General features: G+C 40.5%; 1 protein-coding gene across 1 annotated transcript in view; it reads left to right on the top strand.

Moving 5' to 3' along the window:
• LOC138739136 (protein SGT1 homolog) overlaps positions 1–19612 on the top strand; it is a 120638-nt gene that overhangs the window by 17115 nt on the left and 83911 nt on the right. The window contains exons 4-5 of the mRNA XM_069890642.1: positions 3200–3269; positions 15992–16062. Of these exons, the coding sequence (XP_069746743.1) occupies positions 3200–3269; positions 15992–16062 (141 nt within the window). The remainder of the gene's footprint in view (positions 1–3199; positions 3270–15991; positions 16063–19612) is intronic.

A 19612-nucleotide genomic window follows, 5' to 3' on the forward strand; every position in this document is an offset into this window, starting at 1 on the left:
GGGTGAGCACTGCAGGGAACTCGGCCAGGTCCCTGGCATACTCATTGTCCAATCTTTGTATGGAGTCCAGGTGGAGCGCTGGGATCCTGGTGTCTTTGAGGGGTAAGTCGGCTTGGACCAAACTCCTTCCCTTGAGGGCCACTGTGGGCATGTAGGAAGTCTGCACCGAGGAGTGGCTGTTCCACTGCGGCCAGCGTGAACACCCACAATAAGAGGCTGCCTCCCAACTGCCGTTGGACCTTGCTTGTTCTGTAGGTCTGAAAAATGCTATTGTTGGCTGCCCTCAGCATGGGACTCGACTGCCTCTTCCTGGTGTCCTATTCTGAAGGGGGCAGGATGCTAACCTCTGCTCCTTTGTCCATGAGGAGGCATTATCCGGACTGGCGGTTCCAAACGTACAGGAGGCTGTCTTGGTGCCGGAGCCAGTTACCACATTTAAGGCAACTAGGTTGTATATATTTTTTAAAAAAAACACACTCTGGAGGAGGGGAAAGAATGTGTTTCACAGATTTTTATCTGTATTGCATTTCCTGATGGGGGAAACTGAATTAATGGTAATCTTACAAATGAATTCAAAATTGAAGAGGGATGTGAAAAATCAATGAGTGCTTTAAGCATCTGACACAGGTGTAAAGTGCTGTAAAGCCTACTGTGCCTTGATTCTGCAAAACAAAGGAAATGGTGCCATTTAAAAAAAGTTATTTTTGACAGCAGATGTGCTGAGGTTTTTAAATTAGTAAGCATAATAACATTTATCTTGAGCCACAAAATATTGAAATTAAAGTGCATTTGACATTGTTTGCCTTTTGCATTTGACATTGTTTCATTAAAAATGTTATTCTGTAAAGAGGGGATGCAAAGTTCTCAAATGTGAAGATTTCAATTTGTTAATTAAAATTGTATTCAATATATAGCCATTATTGAAACAGCAAAGATGATACAGCAAATCATGCGTCAACTTACAGGTGTTTTGGAGCTAGCTACCCCTTTTAACTGTTATTAGATTTCTGAAAATTGTCAAATTTATTTCCAGTTTCTGTGTGTTCTGAACTTATTTCCATTATTATACTTTGCCTCTGGGAAATGCCTCTGAAAACTTGCCACATTACAGCTAGCAGTTACAAAGTAATGCTTGTAAATTTGTACTTCTGTTTCATGAACTATCTACTCTTGTATCTACTTATCACTGTCCAACTGGCTTTGCAGCTCAAAATTGTTGGTCAAATTCCTGACCCTCGTTAATATTTTCTTTATTTTTCTTAATTTTCTATATGCAAATATGTAATTGTTTGACCGTTACAGACATACAGCATGATAACAGGCTATTTCGGCCCATGAGTCTGTATCACCCAATTTACAACCAATTAACCTAGACCCCCAGCACGTTTTGAATGGTGGGAGCCCCTGGGGAAACCAATGCAGACACCAGGAGAATGTACAAACTCATTACAGACAACGCAGGATCCAAAATGCAGTCCCAATCACTGGCACTGTAAAGGTGTTGTGTTAACTGCTGCGCCATCATGCTTTCTCTCTCAAGTCAGTTTTCTTGGTTGTTGCCATCACCAGCTTGCAGGACCTGTTTTTGCTTTCAACTTTTGATAAAGTTGTGAACTGGTAGCTAGAGGCATCTCTCTTGTTTATGAATGCGTAACATTCTGGGAAAACAGATAAATTAAAAAATGTTATCCATGATTCAATTGGTTGTTTCCAGAGCTCACAAATATTGGTTAAAATAAACATAGCAATAAAAAAGTGCAATTATTAACAATAACTTCAAAATATCAATAAATGTAAAATCACAATAACATAAGATGCTGCTTTTGTTGTTCTCTCAGCTCCTGCTCTTTCTTCAGCTCCACCTTTTCCAGGTTGCAGTTTCTGCCTCTTGAGCTCTCTTGCTTTCTCACATGTTGGCTGTCTTAGTTTGCTATGAATTGAATAGTCTCCATTCCACTGAAATTTCAATTGACTAGGGTATCAATTCAAGATTTCATCTTCGTATTCTGTAAAAAAAGCTTCTTAAATTGATGACCCACACCCTTATGGAGTACATTGCATTATGGAGAACTTTCACAGAAGGACATTGTTAAATCAAGGGAAACCAACTCTCTTTTGGCCTAAGAATGTTGCTTTATTTTAAATTTTAGACCATTCTTTGATGCTAAATTAATAACCGCTTCTGTGCTTATCTTTTAGGTATGCAGATAGTATCTGGTAGCTTAACGTACAATTTCTAATATGTACCCCTCCTGATTCATGGAGTCATATCAAACAGAAAGACCCTACAACATGCCATGCTATCTTTACTGATATCACTTATCAGCACTGGTTCCATAACCGACTATGCGATGGCAATTAGCTCGTACAGATGTTTCAATGCTGTGAGAATGATGGCCTAGATTAGCTGTTCTCAACAGCGGCGCAGCACTGTTTTCTTGTTTTCTTTTCATGTCATGTAACAAATATTTTTATTTGTTTTTTGTTTATTCAGTAAGAGAAGTACGGAAGAAACAAAAATTTGACTACTTCACTGGGGAGGGGGCCATAGCCAAAAAAAATGGTTGAGAATGGCTGGCTGAGATATTTTTTAGCAGCAAGTTTAATATTGTAACCAGCCCAAGGAGAAAAATTCTTCCTAAAATCTCCAATTCATCCTCACAATATGGAATCTTAACTGGTAGTGGAGGAGGGCAAAAGAGTAAGGAGTGATGAGTGCTGATGCTACTTTCCTTGGCTTGTCCAAACTTTCATGGCATCAAAAATATGATCTCTGCTGAGGTTGATGTTGTTTGCATATGAAAGGTTTACTATCTCTATCCAGTAAAACAGAATGTGTTTAAAGGTGAGAGACATTGCCTTGATATTAAGAAAGAGTTGTGTAATTGTAGTCACTACTTTCTTTTCAAAAGATGCCTTGTATTTTTAATTTTGCATGTAAGCAGGAATGTAGTTTTAATTAGATACTAAACATCAAATATGTACATCAAAGATTTTGATGAAGTCTTGGACTTAATACAAAGGCAAAATAAATGCAAGGTATTCTTTGAGACAAAATATTCTAGTGTAATGCCACATTTTTACCAGTGTTTAAATAGCATATTGATAAGCATTTTTAGGAACATGGGTTGGATTTTAAAATTGAAATTAAAATTAAAATGGAAATAAACTCTGTCAAATGGCCTTCCTTGCTTTATAGAGGTTGTGAAGGATGCCAACAAAGCCCTCGAGTTGAAACCAAACTCTGCTTTAGCATATCTTAGAAAAGGGTGAGTATGTTTTGTTTTGTATGCTGCTTGTAATTTATTCCTATCACACCATTTGCATAGTTCTAGATGTTGTAATTTAAAATGTTTTTTTGTCCCATACAATAATTTCTCTGCTTGTAAATAGTGACATAAATTGCGATGCTTGGTGGTATGTATCTTTCAATTTCTTTTAAACAGCACACCGCATGTGCAGGAAAACACTGCATTGAAGTGCCATTATTGCATTTCAAACAGAACAAAATGTTTAATTTTGAACAATTCTCTGTTGTGAGCAGAATGTAGCTGAACTTCATTGACTTATCCAAGTGAACATAAGTAATTTTCATCAAATTTTTGATTTAAACTTTTGATAAACTTTCTGAGTATTTGATCCAGGTAAAATATTTCAGTATTTCAAAGGTTTGGAAAATTGGAGCTCTTTTTAATGCAAATTCATAGGGATAGAAGAGTATTTGGTTACTATTTTTGGAGATATTCTTTGGATTCAGTTTCCAGAAAACATCAAGTTGATACACTTAATACACTTAAAAGGCTTAAAAATGGTGTGCCCTTAACTGAGTGTGGCATCTCTTCATTAAATAAAATAAAACTATGCTGGAGATTGGAAATCTTCAAAGCAGAAAATGCTGAACACACTCAGCAAGCCATGCTGCAAGAAAAAACAGTGAACCATAACCTTTTGTCAAACTTTGACTTAGTTTTCTTTCCACCAATTCTGCCTGACTTGCTTCGAGCATTTTCAAGCATTTTTTTAATGAAAAGAATAGATACATGTTGACTGGAACACAGGGGACTTGCAGGTCCCTTTCGAATTTGTTTGTGATCCTGTTCATACATCCTTTTGTACATAGCAATTTGTAACCATAATTGATCCAGCTGTCAGAAGTCAGAAAAGTTGCGTTAATTAGAAATGAACCTGTAGTACTGTGGCGGCATGCCATTAGGCAGGCGAACCGGCCCTGCATGTCACGCATGCGGCAGGGCAGCCAGCCAAAATGGTGCCGTCGGGGGTTTCTTCCCGGCCTCAGCACCAGGCTTAGAAGCCTGCGCTCTGCGGCTCATGTGACGCCCTGATGGTGTCCGGGCCCACAGCGTGGCTCTCAGTCAGGTCTGGGCTGGGAGTACAAGAATAGCCAGGCAGACCTCAATAAATCAGTTTTGCTCACTAAACTCAACCCGTTTGGTTGTGCAGTTATTCCGTAAGCAGAGTTGCCGTCACTTCAGTATCTAGTCAACATTCTGTTGTTCACACCAAAGCTACTTTAATCAGTTGGGGAAAAAAAACTACTTTTTTATTGGCTTCTTTTTGCGTTTGCTTACTTGTATAGAAATTAATTATTTTATAATTGTCAATTCTGTATTTATGCTTATATTGAACTCAATAAATTTTTTTTTTAAATAATGAAAGAAAAAACTAAATAGTCATTTCTGTTTGTAATTATAATCTTACAACAAAATAGTGTGAAGAGTTTGCAGAAAGAGTGCTAAAAATGACATGGTAATAATGCATTTTTCTAATTACAGAATTGGTCATGAGAATATTGTCATGTATTTGGTAATCTCGTGTACTGTAGATTATGAAGAATTGTGTTGCAAGTTGTTCATAGTTTCTTAATTACTTTGGAGAATGAACAAATGCTTTTGACAATCAATAAATCAGGAGGTAAACAAATGTGCAGATGCTGTGGTGTAGTGCAGTACACAAAAGTGCCAGAGAAACTCAGCAGTTCACATAGCATCCATAGAAACCATAAAGCCTGAGCCCTTCATAAGGAGTGCTGAAAATCAAATAGGCACCCGTATAAAAATGTGCAAGGGTGTGGGGAGTGCGAGGAGCACAGGCTAGCGGTGGATCAGTGGATACAGGTTGGAGGAAGAAGAGAAAGCAGAAAAGAGGGCTAAGAGAGCTTGCTCTCTGATGAAAGAAAGGTAGGGGCTGACAGGGATGAACTAAAGTGACACCAAAGAATGGGTTTAATTAAAATTTGAGGCTGATATTTATGCCCTCTGGTCAAGTGTTGCTTTACTTAAAAAGGACTGTTTGGGGCCCTGAATGGTGGTGAGGGAGGAGGTTTGTATGCAAGTGTGGTACTCCCTGTGATCACACGGGAAGGCTAGTGAGTAATGCAAAGGAATGAGCGGATGAGGGAATAGTGAAGGGAGTGGTTCTTATGGAAGGTGGAGAGGGGAGGAGGGGAAAGATATGTCTGGTGGTGGTATCATTTTGTAGGTACGGAAATTGGCGATGTGTAGTAGGTGAGGACGAGGGGAATGCTGTGTTTGCAACATCGGAAAGCAGAGGGGACCAGGGCAGATGAGTGGGAAGTGAAGGAGATGTGGCAAGGGCTGAGTTGATGGTGGTGGAGGGAAAGCCACATCTGTGGAAGAAGGGGGACATTTTGGATGATGTGGACTGCAAGACTATCTTGGGAACGAATACGACTGAGATAGAGATATTGAGAGAAAGGAATAGAATCCTTGCGGGGGATTGGGTGTGAAGAATTATAGTCAAGGTAGTTGTGGAAGTAAAGTGAGCTTGTAAAATATGTTAGTGGAAAGTTTGTTTCTCAAAATGGTTACCGATCAAGAAAGGGGAGAGTGTTGCTGGAGATGAACGAGGTGAATTTGCGGTCAGGATGGAAGTTGGCAGCAAAATGAATGAAGTTAACAAGCTAACAAGCTAATCACGAGTGCATGAGGCAGCAACAATGTAGTTGTCAACATAGCAGAGGAAGAGTTGAGGGGCCTTGTCTGTGTAGGCTTGCAACCTGGATTGCATCACAAAGCCCACAAACAGGCAGGCATAACTGGGACTCTTGTGGTTACCCATGGCTACTTTGATTTGTAGAAAGTGGGATGAGTCAAATGAGAAGTTATTAAGAGTGAAACAAGTTCTGAGAAGAGCAATGAAAGGTGACTGCTTGGATCTCTTATCAAGAAAGAAGCAAAGAGCTTTGAGACCTATATGGGGGATGGAGGTGTAAGCGGATTGGATGTTTCATGAATTTAAATGAGGAAGGATTGCACAGGGAAGAAAAAAAATAGTCAAGGTAATATTATACTGGTTTGGTGGGGTAGGAGTATGCGGAGACAATTGGTCATTTTGGATAATTGGGCTTGTGTATCTTGGGTAGGGGATAGAACTGGGCAGTCTGGGAATAGGAAACAATGAGGTTGGAGGCCATGGGAGGGAGGTGACCAGGGATGATTAGGTTGGAGATAGTGGCTTGATGGGGTCGCATGGAAGGAGTAAGTAAAAGTAGGTGTCTGAAATCTGTTGTCTGGCCTCCGCAAGATAGAGATCTGTGCACCAGACAGCAACAGCATTACCTTTGTGGGTTTGATAGAGGTTGGAATTGTTGTAGAGAGAGTTGAGACCATTCAGAAGGAGTGAGATTGGAATAAGAAAGGGGAATGGTGAAGTTCAAATGGTTGGTGTCTTGGCAGCAGTTGAAAATAAAAAGATCCAGAGCAGGCAGCTAGCTAGGACGAGTAAAAGTGATCTTGAGTGGGGTTGTGAAAGTGGGCAAAGATCCTCCAAATAGCCCCATTGCCCTTGTTCTATTCACTAATTAATTATCCATGCAAGAGTACATAATCAGTCCATTGTTGTATTTGTAATTAGGCAAGGCTGCAGATCATTTATTACAATAGCTGCCCATGGGTTCATGGCACTGACAGGCAATGCTCTCTCTTTTTAGCAAAGCCTCAACTTGCACCAGCTCTTTAATTTAGTTCAGTATGTGATGGGCCCAGAGGACCCCAAAACCCAGCAGCAATAGAAATTTACCAAGACAAATGGTTATTTAAACAAAAGTTGCTTTTAATTATCTTTAAACATGAAAACAAGATCAAATTCTAACTTAATCCTCTTCTAATTTTAAGCGCACGTGTATGTAATCTGTGTACAAGTTCAAAAGTTCTTTAATTCAGAATCTAATCTCACTTCTCACTCCTCTAAGTTCACCGGTATCAGGCAATTCTACTGTGCACAGAATTTAACATTTATGAATCTTCACCTGGCTTTGGAACTTGAAAGGTAAGGTTATTGTTGGTTTTCAGAGAGAGGTTTGTTGCTCGTTGGACACAAACTGATTCTTTCCGATCAGCCACTTCAGTATCTTGCCCAAGAAACCTGCCCCATCAGGGTTTTCCAGATGATAACCTCTTTCTTTCAGGTCACCACAGAGTTCATTTTTGTTACTCTTATTTCAAGTGAAACATTAGACAGCCAGTCCTTGTATGGACCTCAAGGGCTTTGAACAGGCTGAACTAAGAACTCTCAAACTGTCTTCAAAATGGGGTTTTTCCACAAGCTTGCCAGCTTGTCATGATTCAGTCTCAGCTGCTGAACAGTAGAACTGAATTCTCTCTCTCTCAAAACCACATGACCTTCTTAGAACAGCAAACTATATTCAGACAGACCAAATTTTCTGAGTCACTTCATCTGTTCCTTTCCAAAGCATAATCCATTACTCCACAACATTTCCAATTAACACCTACTTTTGAAGTTCTTCAGCAAATCAGTTTCCATTGACTTTACAAAGGCAGTGGGAGCCTGGACCGTCTGGCTTGAGCAGAGCTCTGACATTTTAAAAGATATCTGTTTTGAAGTATTTGTATTTGTGACCTACACTTTTTAAAAAAAAACAACCACAATTTATCTCCTTTGAAACCTATTTATATACAATATAAAATATAACATAATCTGTCATAAGTGGTTCTCACCCTTTTTCTTTCCACTGACATTCCACTTTAAGTTTTCTCGATGCCATAGGTGCTTAGTGATTAGTAAGGGATTGCTTAAAGTGATATGTGGGTGGGAAAAAAAATGTTTGAAAACCATTTTTAATCGTACCTAATTGATTCATTATGTGCACAGTTTTGTAACTCCAAAGGAAATGGGCCACTGACAATTTTCTCAAGCAAAATATTTCAGTAACAGTTGGGTCTAGAGCAGTGATTCTCAACCTCCCTACCCACTCACATATCACCTTAGCAATTCCTTACTAATCACAGAGCATCGATGGCATAGGGATTACTTAAAGTGCTATGTGTGGGAAAAAAAGGTTGCGCAGTACTGATGTAGTTAGTTCTAGTGCAATACCTTTACCTGAAGTAGGAAATTTGATTGTTACAAGGTAACAGACTTGTTTCTCATTTCTTCAATTCTCTTCCTCCTGTTCTATATTATTACATGAGGGATTACATCCAGCAGTATTAACTTGTGCATTACAATGAAAATGTGTACCTACAACTATTATACATTTTAGTCTGTAATGACTCTGATTTACACCAATTTACAAAGAATACACTCACTTGTTTCTTTCCAACACTGCTCACAAAACACTACTCAATCAAACCCCTCTGACCTCATCAGCTCACCTCCACACAGGTGATCCTGATGCTCTGAGATCCATTACTTGTAAGCATATGTGTAACACTCCAGCGCAGTGCATAGCTTTGCTTGCGTCATCAGTGGTGACTGGCACTGCTCCCAATGCAGGTAAGACTGAAACAGCCCCTAGCCTTAACACCCCCACCCCTCCTCCCCAAGACATGCAAGGAGACAACTGATTAAAACTGTTCTGCTATGTAACAGTCAACAGGGCTGAATATTCGGCTTGACCTCACATGATACTACAAAACAGGCGCTGCATGGTTTGTCTAGCAAGAGTGCGACTGGTCCCCTGACACTGGCCTCAGGGTAGAACATGGACTGTCGATGGAAACTGTGTCAGCATTTCCATTCCTGTTCATCACAAAAATCTTTGGGTTGTGCTGTAAGACCTGGAAAGGACTATCAAAAATGGGCTGAAGTGCTTTGTGAACAGCATCATGCTGAAGGAACACAGTACAGCATTGTAAATCATTCAGCACATACACTGCTGGAGATCCATGCCGCGTAGGAGTAGGTCGGAATAATCTCATATTTTCTCGAACATTATCAACATAACTAGAGCACTAGACTCAGATGCACAAATTTGCCTGGCAAGGTTAACTTAGTGCTAAATATTAGCTGTGCCACTGAACATCTAAGATCTGTCTTAACAGCAGTATATACACCAAGGAGAATCACTGGCAAACATTTGCTCCATGTTAATGCACCATCACCTGCTGACAATTGTCGATGGAAACGCTCAACGAGACTATTGGCCTGTGGATGGTAAGCTGTAGTGAATATACATGTAGTGCCCAGAAGATCAGTGAGAGCTCAGAACAATGCCAACTCGAACTGAGATCCTCTATCTATAGTAATAGTGACTGGAACACCGAAAGATGGAATCCAATGATCCACGAAAGCCTGAACAACTGTCTCCACATAGATGTCAGTGACAGGAATGACCTCCTGCCACCTGGTAGTCTGGTCTTCACACGCAAGCAGATAGTATATCCTTGAGATGACAGAAGTGGGCCTACCAAGTCTAGGGGCTGGAAATGGGGATCCAGAACAACAAAATCCTCACTCCCTTCAGTTTGGATTTTGTATGTCTGGAGAGTTTAGAGCGTTGACGTGATAAACAGATCCTTGCCCATAACCTATCATCCCATTTAACAAGAGGCCAGTTAATATGTTTCATAACCAGTTGGGATTGTTCTTCTATCAGCATGTGATAGATTGTGAAGAAACTCAAAAGCGCCAACACAGAGGTCTAAGTCTTCCTTTGGAAAAATTGTAGACTAACATTTCACCCGATTCATTCAGGGTCACACCTTGAAGATGGAGACCAGAATTGATCTGGTGATTATGGATGCAATTGGGATCAGTGCGCCATGCACGAGACATGGTGGTGAAATCGATGGAAGTTATCTGTAAGGCATCAACCACGACATTTGCTTTTCCTTGGATATGCCTATGTCTCATGAAAGTGCCAAATTTTTCTGTGCTTGTACTCATGGTATGTGCCTGGTGATCTGTATAAATAAAAACAGAAATGTTTCAGTGTGAGATAAATGGCTAAGAGTTCTTGATCAAATGTACTATACTTTGCCTGAGTTAGTGTCAGCTTAGCTGAAAAAATGCCAGCGGTTCCAATTGCCCACGGAGTTGCTGTTCTAATACTGCTCCCATCGTACTGACAGATGTATATGTGGTAAGAGAGGAAGATGTTTGGCTTTTTATGTACAAGCATAGTGGCATTCGCAAGCGCAATCTTCACATCTTTGAAAGCATTGCACTGCATTTCTGTGAATCTACTAATATAGCACACTCAACTATACCTATCGTACCTATAGTTCTGAGAAGTAGAGCTGAAGATTGAGTTATATCTGAATTTAGCAGAATATTGAACGAGATATGACATCCTCCCTTGTTCATGTTCCCTGATCCCAAACTAACTTTGGTCTTTTTCCTTGATCAATCTTTTGGATCCATTTTGTATCTGATCTTTCTCTGGGCTAAAATCATGAAAAAGCCAAGTACTTAGTTGTATTTTTCAGTCTCATAATCAATAGTTTACAGTAAACCTGGTAGTGTTATCACCAGATGCACCTTTTAGGATCTTAGAATTTCCTGAGCAATCTATTCTATGTAGGAATGTGTTTTCCGAAATGTATCAAGATGGAAGAAAAAGCTGGGGAAGAGTAAAGAAAGAATAGGTAGAGAGATGGAAACAGTGGAATCCAATAGAAATGGAGGTTACCTAAAATTTTAAAAATCACCGTCTTTCTATATAGGGGTGTCCACGAGAAATATGATGCGTGGTTCTTCAAAGTTGTATTTGAACTCACTCATGCTGACAATGGTTGAGACAAAGTCACACATGATTGTGTGAGAATGATGAAGGCAATTGAATTGATTGGCTTCTGAGTGTTCTAGCTCAGACCCACAGATATACCACAGATGTTCACCCAATCTGTGTTTTATCACCTTGTCCTACTTTAATCTTGATAGAGTCCCAACTCAGTGATCATTTTCACCCACAGATATTGCCTGAACATTCCAATATCTACAGTTTTTGTGCTTTACCACAGACTATCATTGGTTGTAGGGGGCAGGGGAGAGCAAAATTAAAAAACAGGAATGCCATAATAAAATTATACAGGATGCGAATCCCTGGCAAAGGACTATTGGAAATTAGCAGGATAAAAAGCATGCCTCGATCAAGAAAACTGCAGGGAGCCTCTGATGTTCCTTTTTCTGTGGTTAAAACCATATTCTACACAAAAATTTGTCACTCCCCTGAGGCACCAGAATTTATGGGTTTTTAAAAAAAAAAATCACAAGAATATTGATAATGAACTAAACAAAGAAGATGTGTCCAGAGAAAATGACTAAATAAGAAATAACACAAATAAAATTTTGTTCTTTGTACTATAATCTCAGAGGCTAAATATTCCTTTGTATGTCAATGAGCTAAATTTGCTATCTGATGGGTGAAGTGGTGAGTGTGGTCTCAAACTTCGTTGGACCTTTTGTCATTAATCTGCTATCTGAAGCTGACTTGATCATAGTGGTGTATTTCCTTCAACCAGAAAAGCACTGACAGTAGGCCCTTTCATACCGTCAAAAAGCCCGAGTGTAAAGGCAGAGATGCTCCACCCTTACATCGGGAGACTGAACTCCATGAATGCGCCCAGACTGGCTCCAAGGCACTGACTGCAATCCCTCTTGGGAGTTGTGTCAACAGTGGAGCATTGGGCTCTGCCACCTAGATTGAATGAAATGCCACTGCAAGTGGCTGGCTCGGGGCTGGTTAATGACGTGGCGGAAACGTCATCAGCCCACAACCCATCTCACTCTCCCCTCCCCCCCATGACCCCATCAGGCCAGGAGTGCCTGGCGGGGTCCATCAGGGGGTGACCGGGGCTGGCTACTCCAGCCTCCGGCCCCTGACCAGGCCACTTCGGCCTTCGGGGCCGCTCGTCAGTGCCAGCAGCTCAACGCACAGAGCGGTTCCAGCTGCGTGGAGTATTAGAGGTAATGAAGTTGGCCATTGCTTGGCACATAAGTATGGCGTCATGGCACCAGTAGCCACGCCTCCTGAAAGCCCCATTAACACCCCAGCCACCTCCAGGCTGAAAGGGGACATCGGAGCAGGCTTTTCTGGGCCTGCATGAAAAGGTAAGTAATAACTTATCATTCAGCTTTTGAGGCCGACTATGAAAAGGCCAAATGAAACAAGTTTAAAAAAAAAATCCACACCCGTAGACAAATCTGTCAAGAACTTCAAAGCTGAAAATTTCGGAAGATTCAAAAATCTTTCATATTCAATAATTTTAAAATAAGACTTGTGTTAGCATAATTTAAAAAAAAACTAAATAATTAAAACATTTAATTTAACTCTGGTAATCTAATTATTTAAATTGGCCAACAGCAAATTGTGCTTTCTGTCAATTGTCAAAAAGCAATCAGTTGGGAAGTTCAGATGCTTATGCATTTTTATAAGAAATGTTGGTAGTTTGTCTCTAAACACTTCATACTTTTCAGCAGTTTCAACCTCTGAGAGTTTAATGAGTAGACAGTCATTTTTAAGGTGATTGACTTAAGAATGATGTCAAGTTACACTGAATTTAGCTGGAAAATTTGGGGCTTGTGAATAATATTGACCTGATCTTCTGACCAGGTGTTAGTGATAAAAGTAAATTGGTATTTTCCCATGGTAGTCTTAGTATCCAGTGGTGAAAGTCCTTACTTTGTGAGTTTTGCCAATTAATGACTTGTGGAATCTGCCAAGGCTTGGGGATATTAGTGTCCCCTTATCATCCGGTCACCTCACATCTGTAGAAATGTCCCAGTGTCATACCAAATCTGCAAATTCCTGAGGAAGTTGAGGCACTGATGTGTTTTCTTCACGATGCCATTAGTGTGTTGTCTCCAGGAAAGATTCTCCAATATAGTGGCTCCCAAGAACCTAAATTTGCTCACCCTCTGCACCTCTGATCCCCAACAATGATCACTGGTTTGTATACCTCTGGTTTTCCCTTCCTGAAGTCAACAACTAGCTCCTTGGTTTTGGTGACTTTACATGCAAGGTTGTTGTTGGTGTACCATTCTGCCAAATTTTCAGTCTCCCTTCTGTATGCTGACTCATCACCTTTTTTTATACAATCCACTAATTTTTCTATTCACTGTTCAAAATGTACTGGGGGTGTAGGTTAATGGGTGTAAATTGGGGAGCACAGACTCATGGGCCAAAATGGCTTGTTACTGTGCTTAATGTTAAAAAAAATTAAAATTGTGAATGGTATTATTGTCATATAGATATAGGTGTAAAGTGAGTAGAGCAGGGCCAAGAACACACCCTGAGGTGCATCAGTTTTGATGGAAATTGTGGAGATATACTTATCAATCCTCATTGTGGTGTGGATGTGAGGAATTCCATGATCCAGTTGCACAGTAGGTTGTTGAGTCCCAGGTCATGGAGTTTGCTGATCAGTTTTTAGGGGTTAATGGTGATAAGTACCAAACTGTAGTCAATAAAGAGCATCCTGGTGAATGCATCTTTACTATCTGCATGTTCCAGGGCTTGGTGCAGAGCAGTGAGATAGCATCTGCCATAGACCTGTTGCTACGATAGGCGAACTGGAACCATGTCGCTGCTCGGACAGGAGTTGATATGCTTCAATACCAGCCTTTCAAAACACTTCTCCACTTGAGAAGATGATTTATAATCTATGTAATAAATATCAGTTTTTCTGGAAAATATTGAGTCCATATTTACAATATATTGGTTTAAAAATTTGGGGGACTCTCTGAAAGCATGTCCTGTTGGTAACCTCCAGGTCCATTATTAGTATTGAGATATTATGTTTTCTTAACATTCTCCAGACTTTCCTATATTTTTGGTATATTCTAAGGGGGTGGGTGTTACGTATTTATCACGTGTAATTTTTGTCATTTCATTGAATATTGTATACATTGATGTGGTTTTTAAAAAAAAGTTTGTGTGTGTGTGTGAAAACGAATGCTTCATTACTGTTGATGTTAGTGCTACTGGTTGATAGTCATCAAGGCAAGTGACTACACTCTGCTTTGGCTCCAGTATGATAAGATGCCTGTTTGAAACAGGTGGGTCCCACTCCCTGCAGGAGTGAGATGTTGAAGATATGAATACATTGGTAAGTTGGTCAGCACATATTTTTAACGGCCAGGTACTTCATCTGGGCTGGATGCTTTCCTCCGAATCACTCTCCTGAAGGCAGCACGCACATACGGACAGGATGGGAACATCAGGACATGGGGGTCCAGAGGGTTTTTTTTGTTGTTGCTACTGTGATCATATTGGGCATAGAAGGTATTGAGTTCCTCTGAGAGTGAACCTTTGCCATCTACTGCTGTACTAGATTTGGTTTTGTAGCAGGTTATGGCATTTAGGCCTAGCCACAGCTGTCGGTTGTCCTTTGTTGTTTCCATTTTTTCATCCGGAATCTCCAGCTCGTCCAGAAGTTAGCTTTTCACAGGTCATACCTGCTCCTTCTGTATTGATCTGAATCTCTGGATTAAATGTCTGTGATTATGGCTCTCAGCAGGTTCTGGATTTCATTGTTCATCCAGGGCTTCTGGTTGGGGAAAACTCTGAATGATTTGGTGGAAACACATTCATCCACAGCTGTTTTGAAAGTTTGTGACAGCCCTGGTGTAATTGTTCAGATCCTCAACTGTGTCCTTGAACAACACCCAATCTGCTGATTCAAGGAAGTCCTGTAACCATTCTTCAGCCTCCTGTGACCACCTAGCTGTCCTGATCTCTGGAGCTTTTCTTTTTAGACTCTGTATGAAGGCAGAAGGAGCATAGCCAGGTGATTCAACTTGCCAAAATACCACCTCGGTAAACAACAGTAGGCCTCCCTTATCTTGGTGTAGCAGTGATCGAGTGTGCTAGCACCTCTGGTACAGCAGGTTATGTGCTGGTGGTAGTAGGGCAGGGTTTTCTTGAGACAAATTTGGAAAAATTTGCTGACTTAGATTTGTAGGGCATTGGGCAGGGCTGTCTCTTGTTTACTGACTACTTTGTGTAGCTCTGCAAGTGCCTGTTGTAATTTGCATCAGAAGGGATGAGAATCACTGATGAGAATTTTTGGGGTAGATAGAAAGGTCTGCATTTAATCGAGATTTGCTCTAAGGCAGTAGAGCAGGTGGTTGACATACCGCAAAGTACATTGGATAGTATTTAAATAAGTGTTAAAAATCAGTAACTGGAAAGTTCAAATATGCTTTCGTATCCTGTAATAAGTTATAATTATAATTTTTAACAGCTTTTTAGTGATTGAATATTCAGACAGTCCTTCACATTGACATTATTGATCAGTGAGAAATGTGCTGATCCTTACTCGCTTTCAAAGCTACAATGTGAGTGCAGATGTCTGCTTCTTCTGAGAACTTCCTATGCTGCACTCTGGAAGAAACAGCATTTTGCAGGAGTGGTTAGTTAATAATCTTGGAACAATAAAATAACTGCTCTTTGTTTGGTATGGTTAAAACCTAATGTGCAAAGGAGCTCCATGTTTTGTGAAAATTGATGTTAAAATTAATTGAAGTACTGATTATTTAGTTTTTTTTTTAAAAGAGTTTAAGGAATACTAAATGCTAACAAATTCAATTCCACTCAAGGACCTCATTTATAAAAATAGTATCTGAAAGATAATATTCCCTCTGATATTACTTTGATATTATAGGGACTATTTTTGATAATTCACAAATAATGTAGTTTCAGCAATAGTCGTTTCGTTTGATGCTTTTCTCTTGATGGTGCAATTTTAACATATTTATCTTTATTTAGAATTGCAGAATATCACTTAAAAATGTATCAGTCATCAATGGAGTCTTTTACAAGAGGACAGGAACTAGATGGTAAGTATTTCAGTGCTTAATTATTTTAAATTCTTTTGATTGCATTTTAAAATGGGTATTTTAGTAGGCTATGTCTCAACATAGTATTTTAATTGAATTATGGTAACTAGATCTTTGCTGATTAAATATTCTTTTTCCTTCCTGTCCTGGTATCTGGTAGCTTGCAATTTGATTTGCATATGACTGGAATGGGGTTGGTTTATTGTTCTTATTAAATTAATTTGATCTATCTCCCCATATTAATGTATATTATTGATTGAAGTTTGATGTGGCTTGGTATCTTGATATTATGAAAAATATAGCTGTCAATATCAAGCAATATTTATGTTTGGGGATGTGTGGTGATAATAGAATTGAGCATGGAGATGACCCTCTGATCATTGAACACACTAGGGCTGAGTATCAAGAAAGCTTGCTACAATGGAGAATGGAATCCCACAAAATCTTGGTTTCTGGATGAGATTTAACATCCAATTGAAACAAAGTGTTTTCCACATAGTCATATTATTTCAGAGGTTACTTAAATAATTTTGCTCTTTGGAAAGTAAAGCCGTAAAGAATAATTGTGGAATTATGATCAATGTTTCAGACAAGCATTCACCAAGACAGTTTTGTTTTTAAAACAATATATTTATTGATAACTACTAATAATTTAACACATTAGTTAACTTGACCTCAAGAGTGTGTGTGTGTGTGTGGTGGGTTGGGGGGGGGGGGGTATTACCCAAATTATTACAGCTTGGGCATAATTCTGGAAAGTAAATTCAAAGTTCAGTTGTACAAATCCTGTATTGATACTCAGACTTTTAAACTGATGATCAGAAGTAATTACAAAGGAGGTGAGAGACCGAGTGATCAGACTGCCGAAAACTCTCAAATCCTTGTCAAATTGCATCAAGAGAAATGTCCTTTTATGTGAATGGTTGTCCCAACTCCCTTTTTCCTTGTCTAGGGGAAACGAAATATGACTTCCATGATGCTTCCAAAACTCAGACATAGGTCAGTCGAAACACCATCATAATAGTCATGATCCAATGCAGGAATTCTCCGATTTCCTTTACCCAGATATGGGTCACTCAAAATGACCATTACAATTTTCACCGTGATTAAAATTCCCCTGACAAGAAGAATCACCAGACCATTTCCGCAGTCATTCCATCTCTGTGTTTATCAGATGACTGACTCCTCGATTCTGAACTTTGTTCCTTTAAATGTCCCAATAACATGACTCATAATCACATGATCCTCACTCACCATCTGTATTTCCTGAATAAACAAACATTGGTCTTGTTCTTAGTTGAGAGCGTCAACCTTGTTTATAATTTGGACTTGATGGTGCCATGCAGCCTGTAAATGTTGTGAAAGCTGAATGTTTGCAGTCTGTCCCACTAAATAAATTAGGAGCTTGTTATACCTTGTTAGATTCTATTATTCCTTGATTCCCTCAAGACCAAAAATAATTCAAACCCTAATCCTCTGGAACAGAGAATTGCCTTGTTTCAATATTAAACCCATGAAGGCATCAAACTTTTGTTTCAAGTGGATCCGCTCCTATTTTTAAGGCCAGAGAGTTTAGGCATTCTCCTCTTGCTCACTCTCATCCCAAAAAATGGCTTAGGCAGGGTTTGTTGTATTGCCTCTTGTGTCAAATACTGTATTACCTACCATGAGTATCAAGACAAAAATATATATATTTCTGGCTTCATCAAAGTCAGCTTCAATTTTAATGTGTCAATGTAGCAGCTCTATGGCGGCATTACAACTCCCAGAAGGCATCAAATGTGATGTCAGTCTGTGATGACATCAGCGCGTGTTGAGCATTTGATTTGGGCTTTTAAAAGGTTCTGCGGTGATGTAGAGTAAATATATTTGATTCACTCAAAAAACTCCTAGTGTGGTTATTTTGTTGTGTCCACTGCGCTTCCAGTGGCCACAATTGGTGACCCTGACGAGTCAAAAAATGTATTTTTGGACAAACATGAACTCTGCAGCCATTGCTGCGAAGCTGGCACCTTTCTGGACAGCTGAGCCTGAACCATGGTTCCAACAGGCTGAAGCACAATTTCACCTTCACAAAGCTGAATTGGATATACACATAGTGTAGCAGAGAATTAGCCCTGCTTGTCATGCACAGTCAACAGGGCAGCTGCAGCAAAGATGGCATCGGGTGACCTTCTCTTCCGGTCCAGACCGGAAGAGTGTGTGCATGCTTGTGTCAGTGTGATGTACGCGCCGGAATGCACGGGTCAGGCCAGACACAGCCTTAAAGGCTGCGGCACGGAATTCAAAGTAAAGCAATTGTCTTAAAGGAGCTCCCAGCCTGTTGTCTCAGTCTTTTCACTGCACTCACGCACAAGCCACTACACTGGTGACCCCGACGAGTCTCCACGTCCTGAAGACACTGCACAATGTTGAAGCTGCCAACTTTCTGGATGAACAGGCCCCGCACTTTGTTTGGCCAAGCAGAGGCCCAGTTCCAGGTCAAACAGATAAGACAATTCGACAAGATTCTTCTACATCATTAGCTCATTCAACTAGAAAGCCACTTCACGGGTTGATGACCTCATCCAGGCACCGCCAGAGGAACGTAAATACATGGCTCTTAAAAACCTCCTCATTAGCATGTACAAACTTTAACAGCGCGTGAGGTCCGCCAGGCTTCTTCACTTGAATGGCCTAGGCAATAGGACCCCATCCATCCTCATGGACAAAATGCTCACCCTGGCAGAAGGGCACAAGCCCTCCTCATGTTCCTTGAGCAGATACCCGAAGACATCAGACTCCTATTGGCTGATGCTGATTTCAGTGACCCGCACGGGGTCTCAGCATGTGCAGATATTTTCTACTGGTTAAAGCGCGAGACCATAGACTCGGTCAATCACGTTACACAGCCACTGCTAAGGTCAATGCCCTGGCCCAGTCCACCATGTGAACAGGCCCCTCCCTGCCAGAAAACAGAAAGGCCTAACCTAAAATGTTGCTTTTACCATCAGTATTGGGGCACTGCAGCGTGCAGGTGCCACCAGCTGTGCTCATTTCCGGGAAACGAAGGAGCCCACTGTTAATGGCTGAGGCGGCTGGCCAACCATGCAGCCTTCTCTATATATGGACAGGATCTCGGGCTGCAGATTTCTCAAGGATACAGAGGCAGAGATGAGCATCATTCCCCTATGTTGCTCAAGACACGCACGAGACCTTATGGCCCCTCCCTGCCCACAGCCAACAACTCCACCATTAAAACTTTTGGCAAGAGGTGTATTCTTGTATGTTTTGGCAAGACCATTTTCACACTGGCTTTGGTGGACAAGACTATTAGGCGTAGATTTTCTACAGTCATACTCTCTACTATTGGACCTCCAGGGCAGATGACTAGTCCACACAGACTTTCCAGATAGTGCCCCTTGGCACGTCCAATGAACCGTCAACCCAGCTCGCCTCCGTGGAGGCTCGACACAGTCAATACAGTTGCCTCCTTGCTACCTATCCCTTCATCCTGTGCCCCCAGTTCACTGCCGTCATACTGAGGCATGGTGTTCAGCAGCACATCACG

Source organism: Narcine bancroftii, chromosome 7 (assembly GCF_036971445.1).
Source record: "Narcine bancroftii isolate sNarBan1 chromosome 7, sNarBan1.hap1, whole genome shotgun sequence".
In the NCBI taxonomy this organism is placed as follows: domain Eukaryota; kingdom Metazoa; phylum Chordata; class Chondrichthyes; order Torpediniformes; family Narcinidae; genus Narcine; species Narcine bancroftii.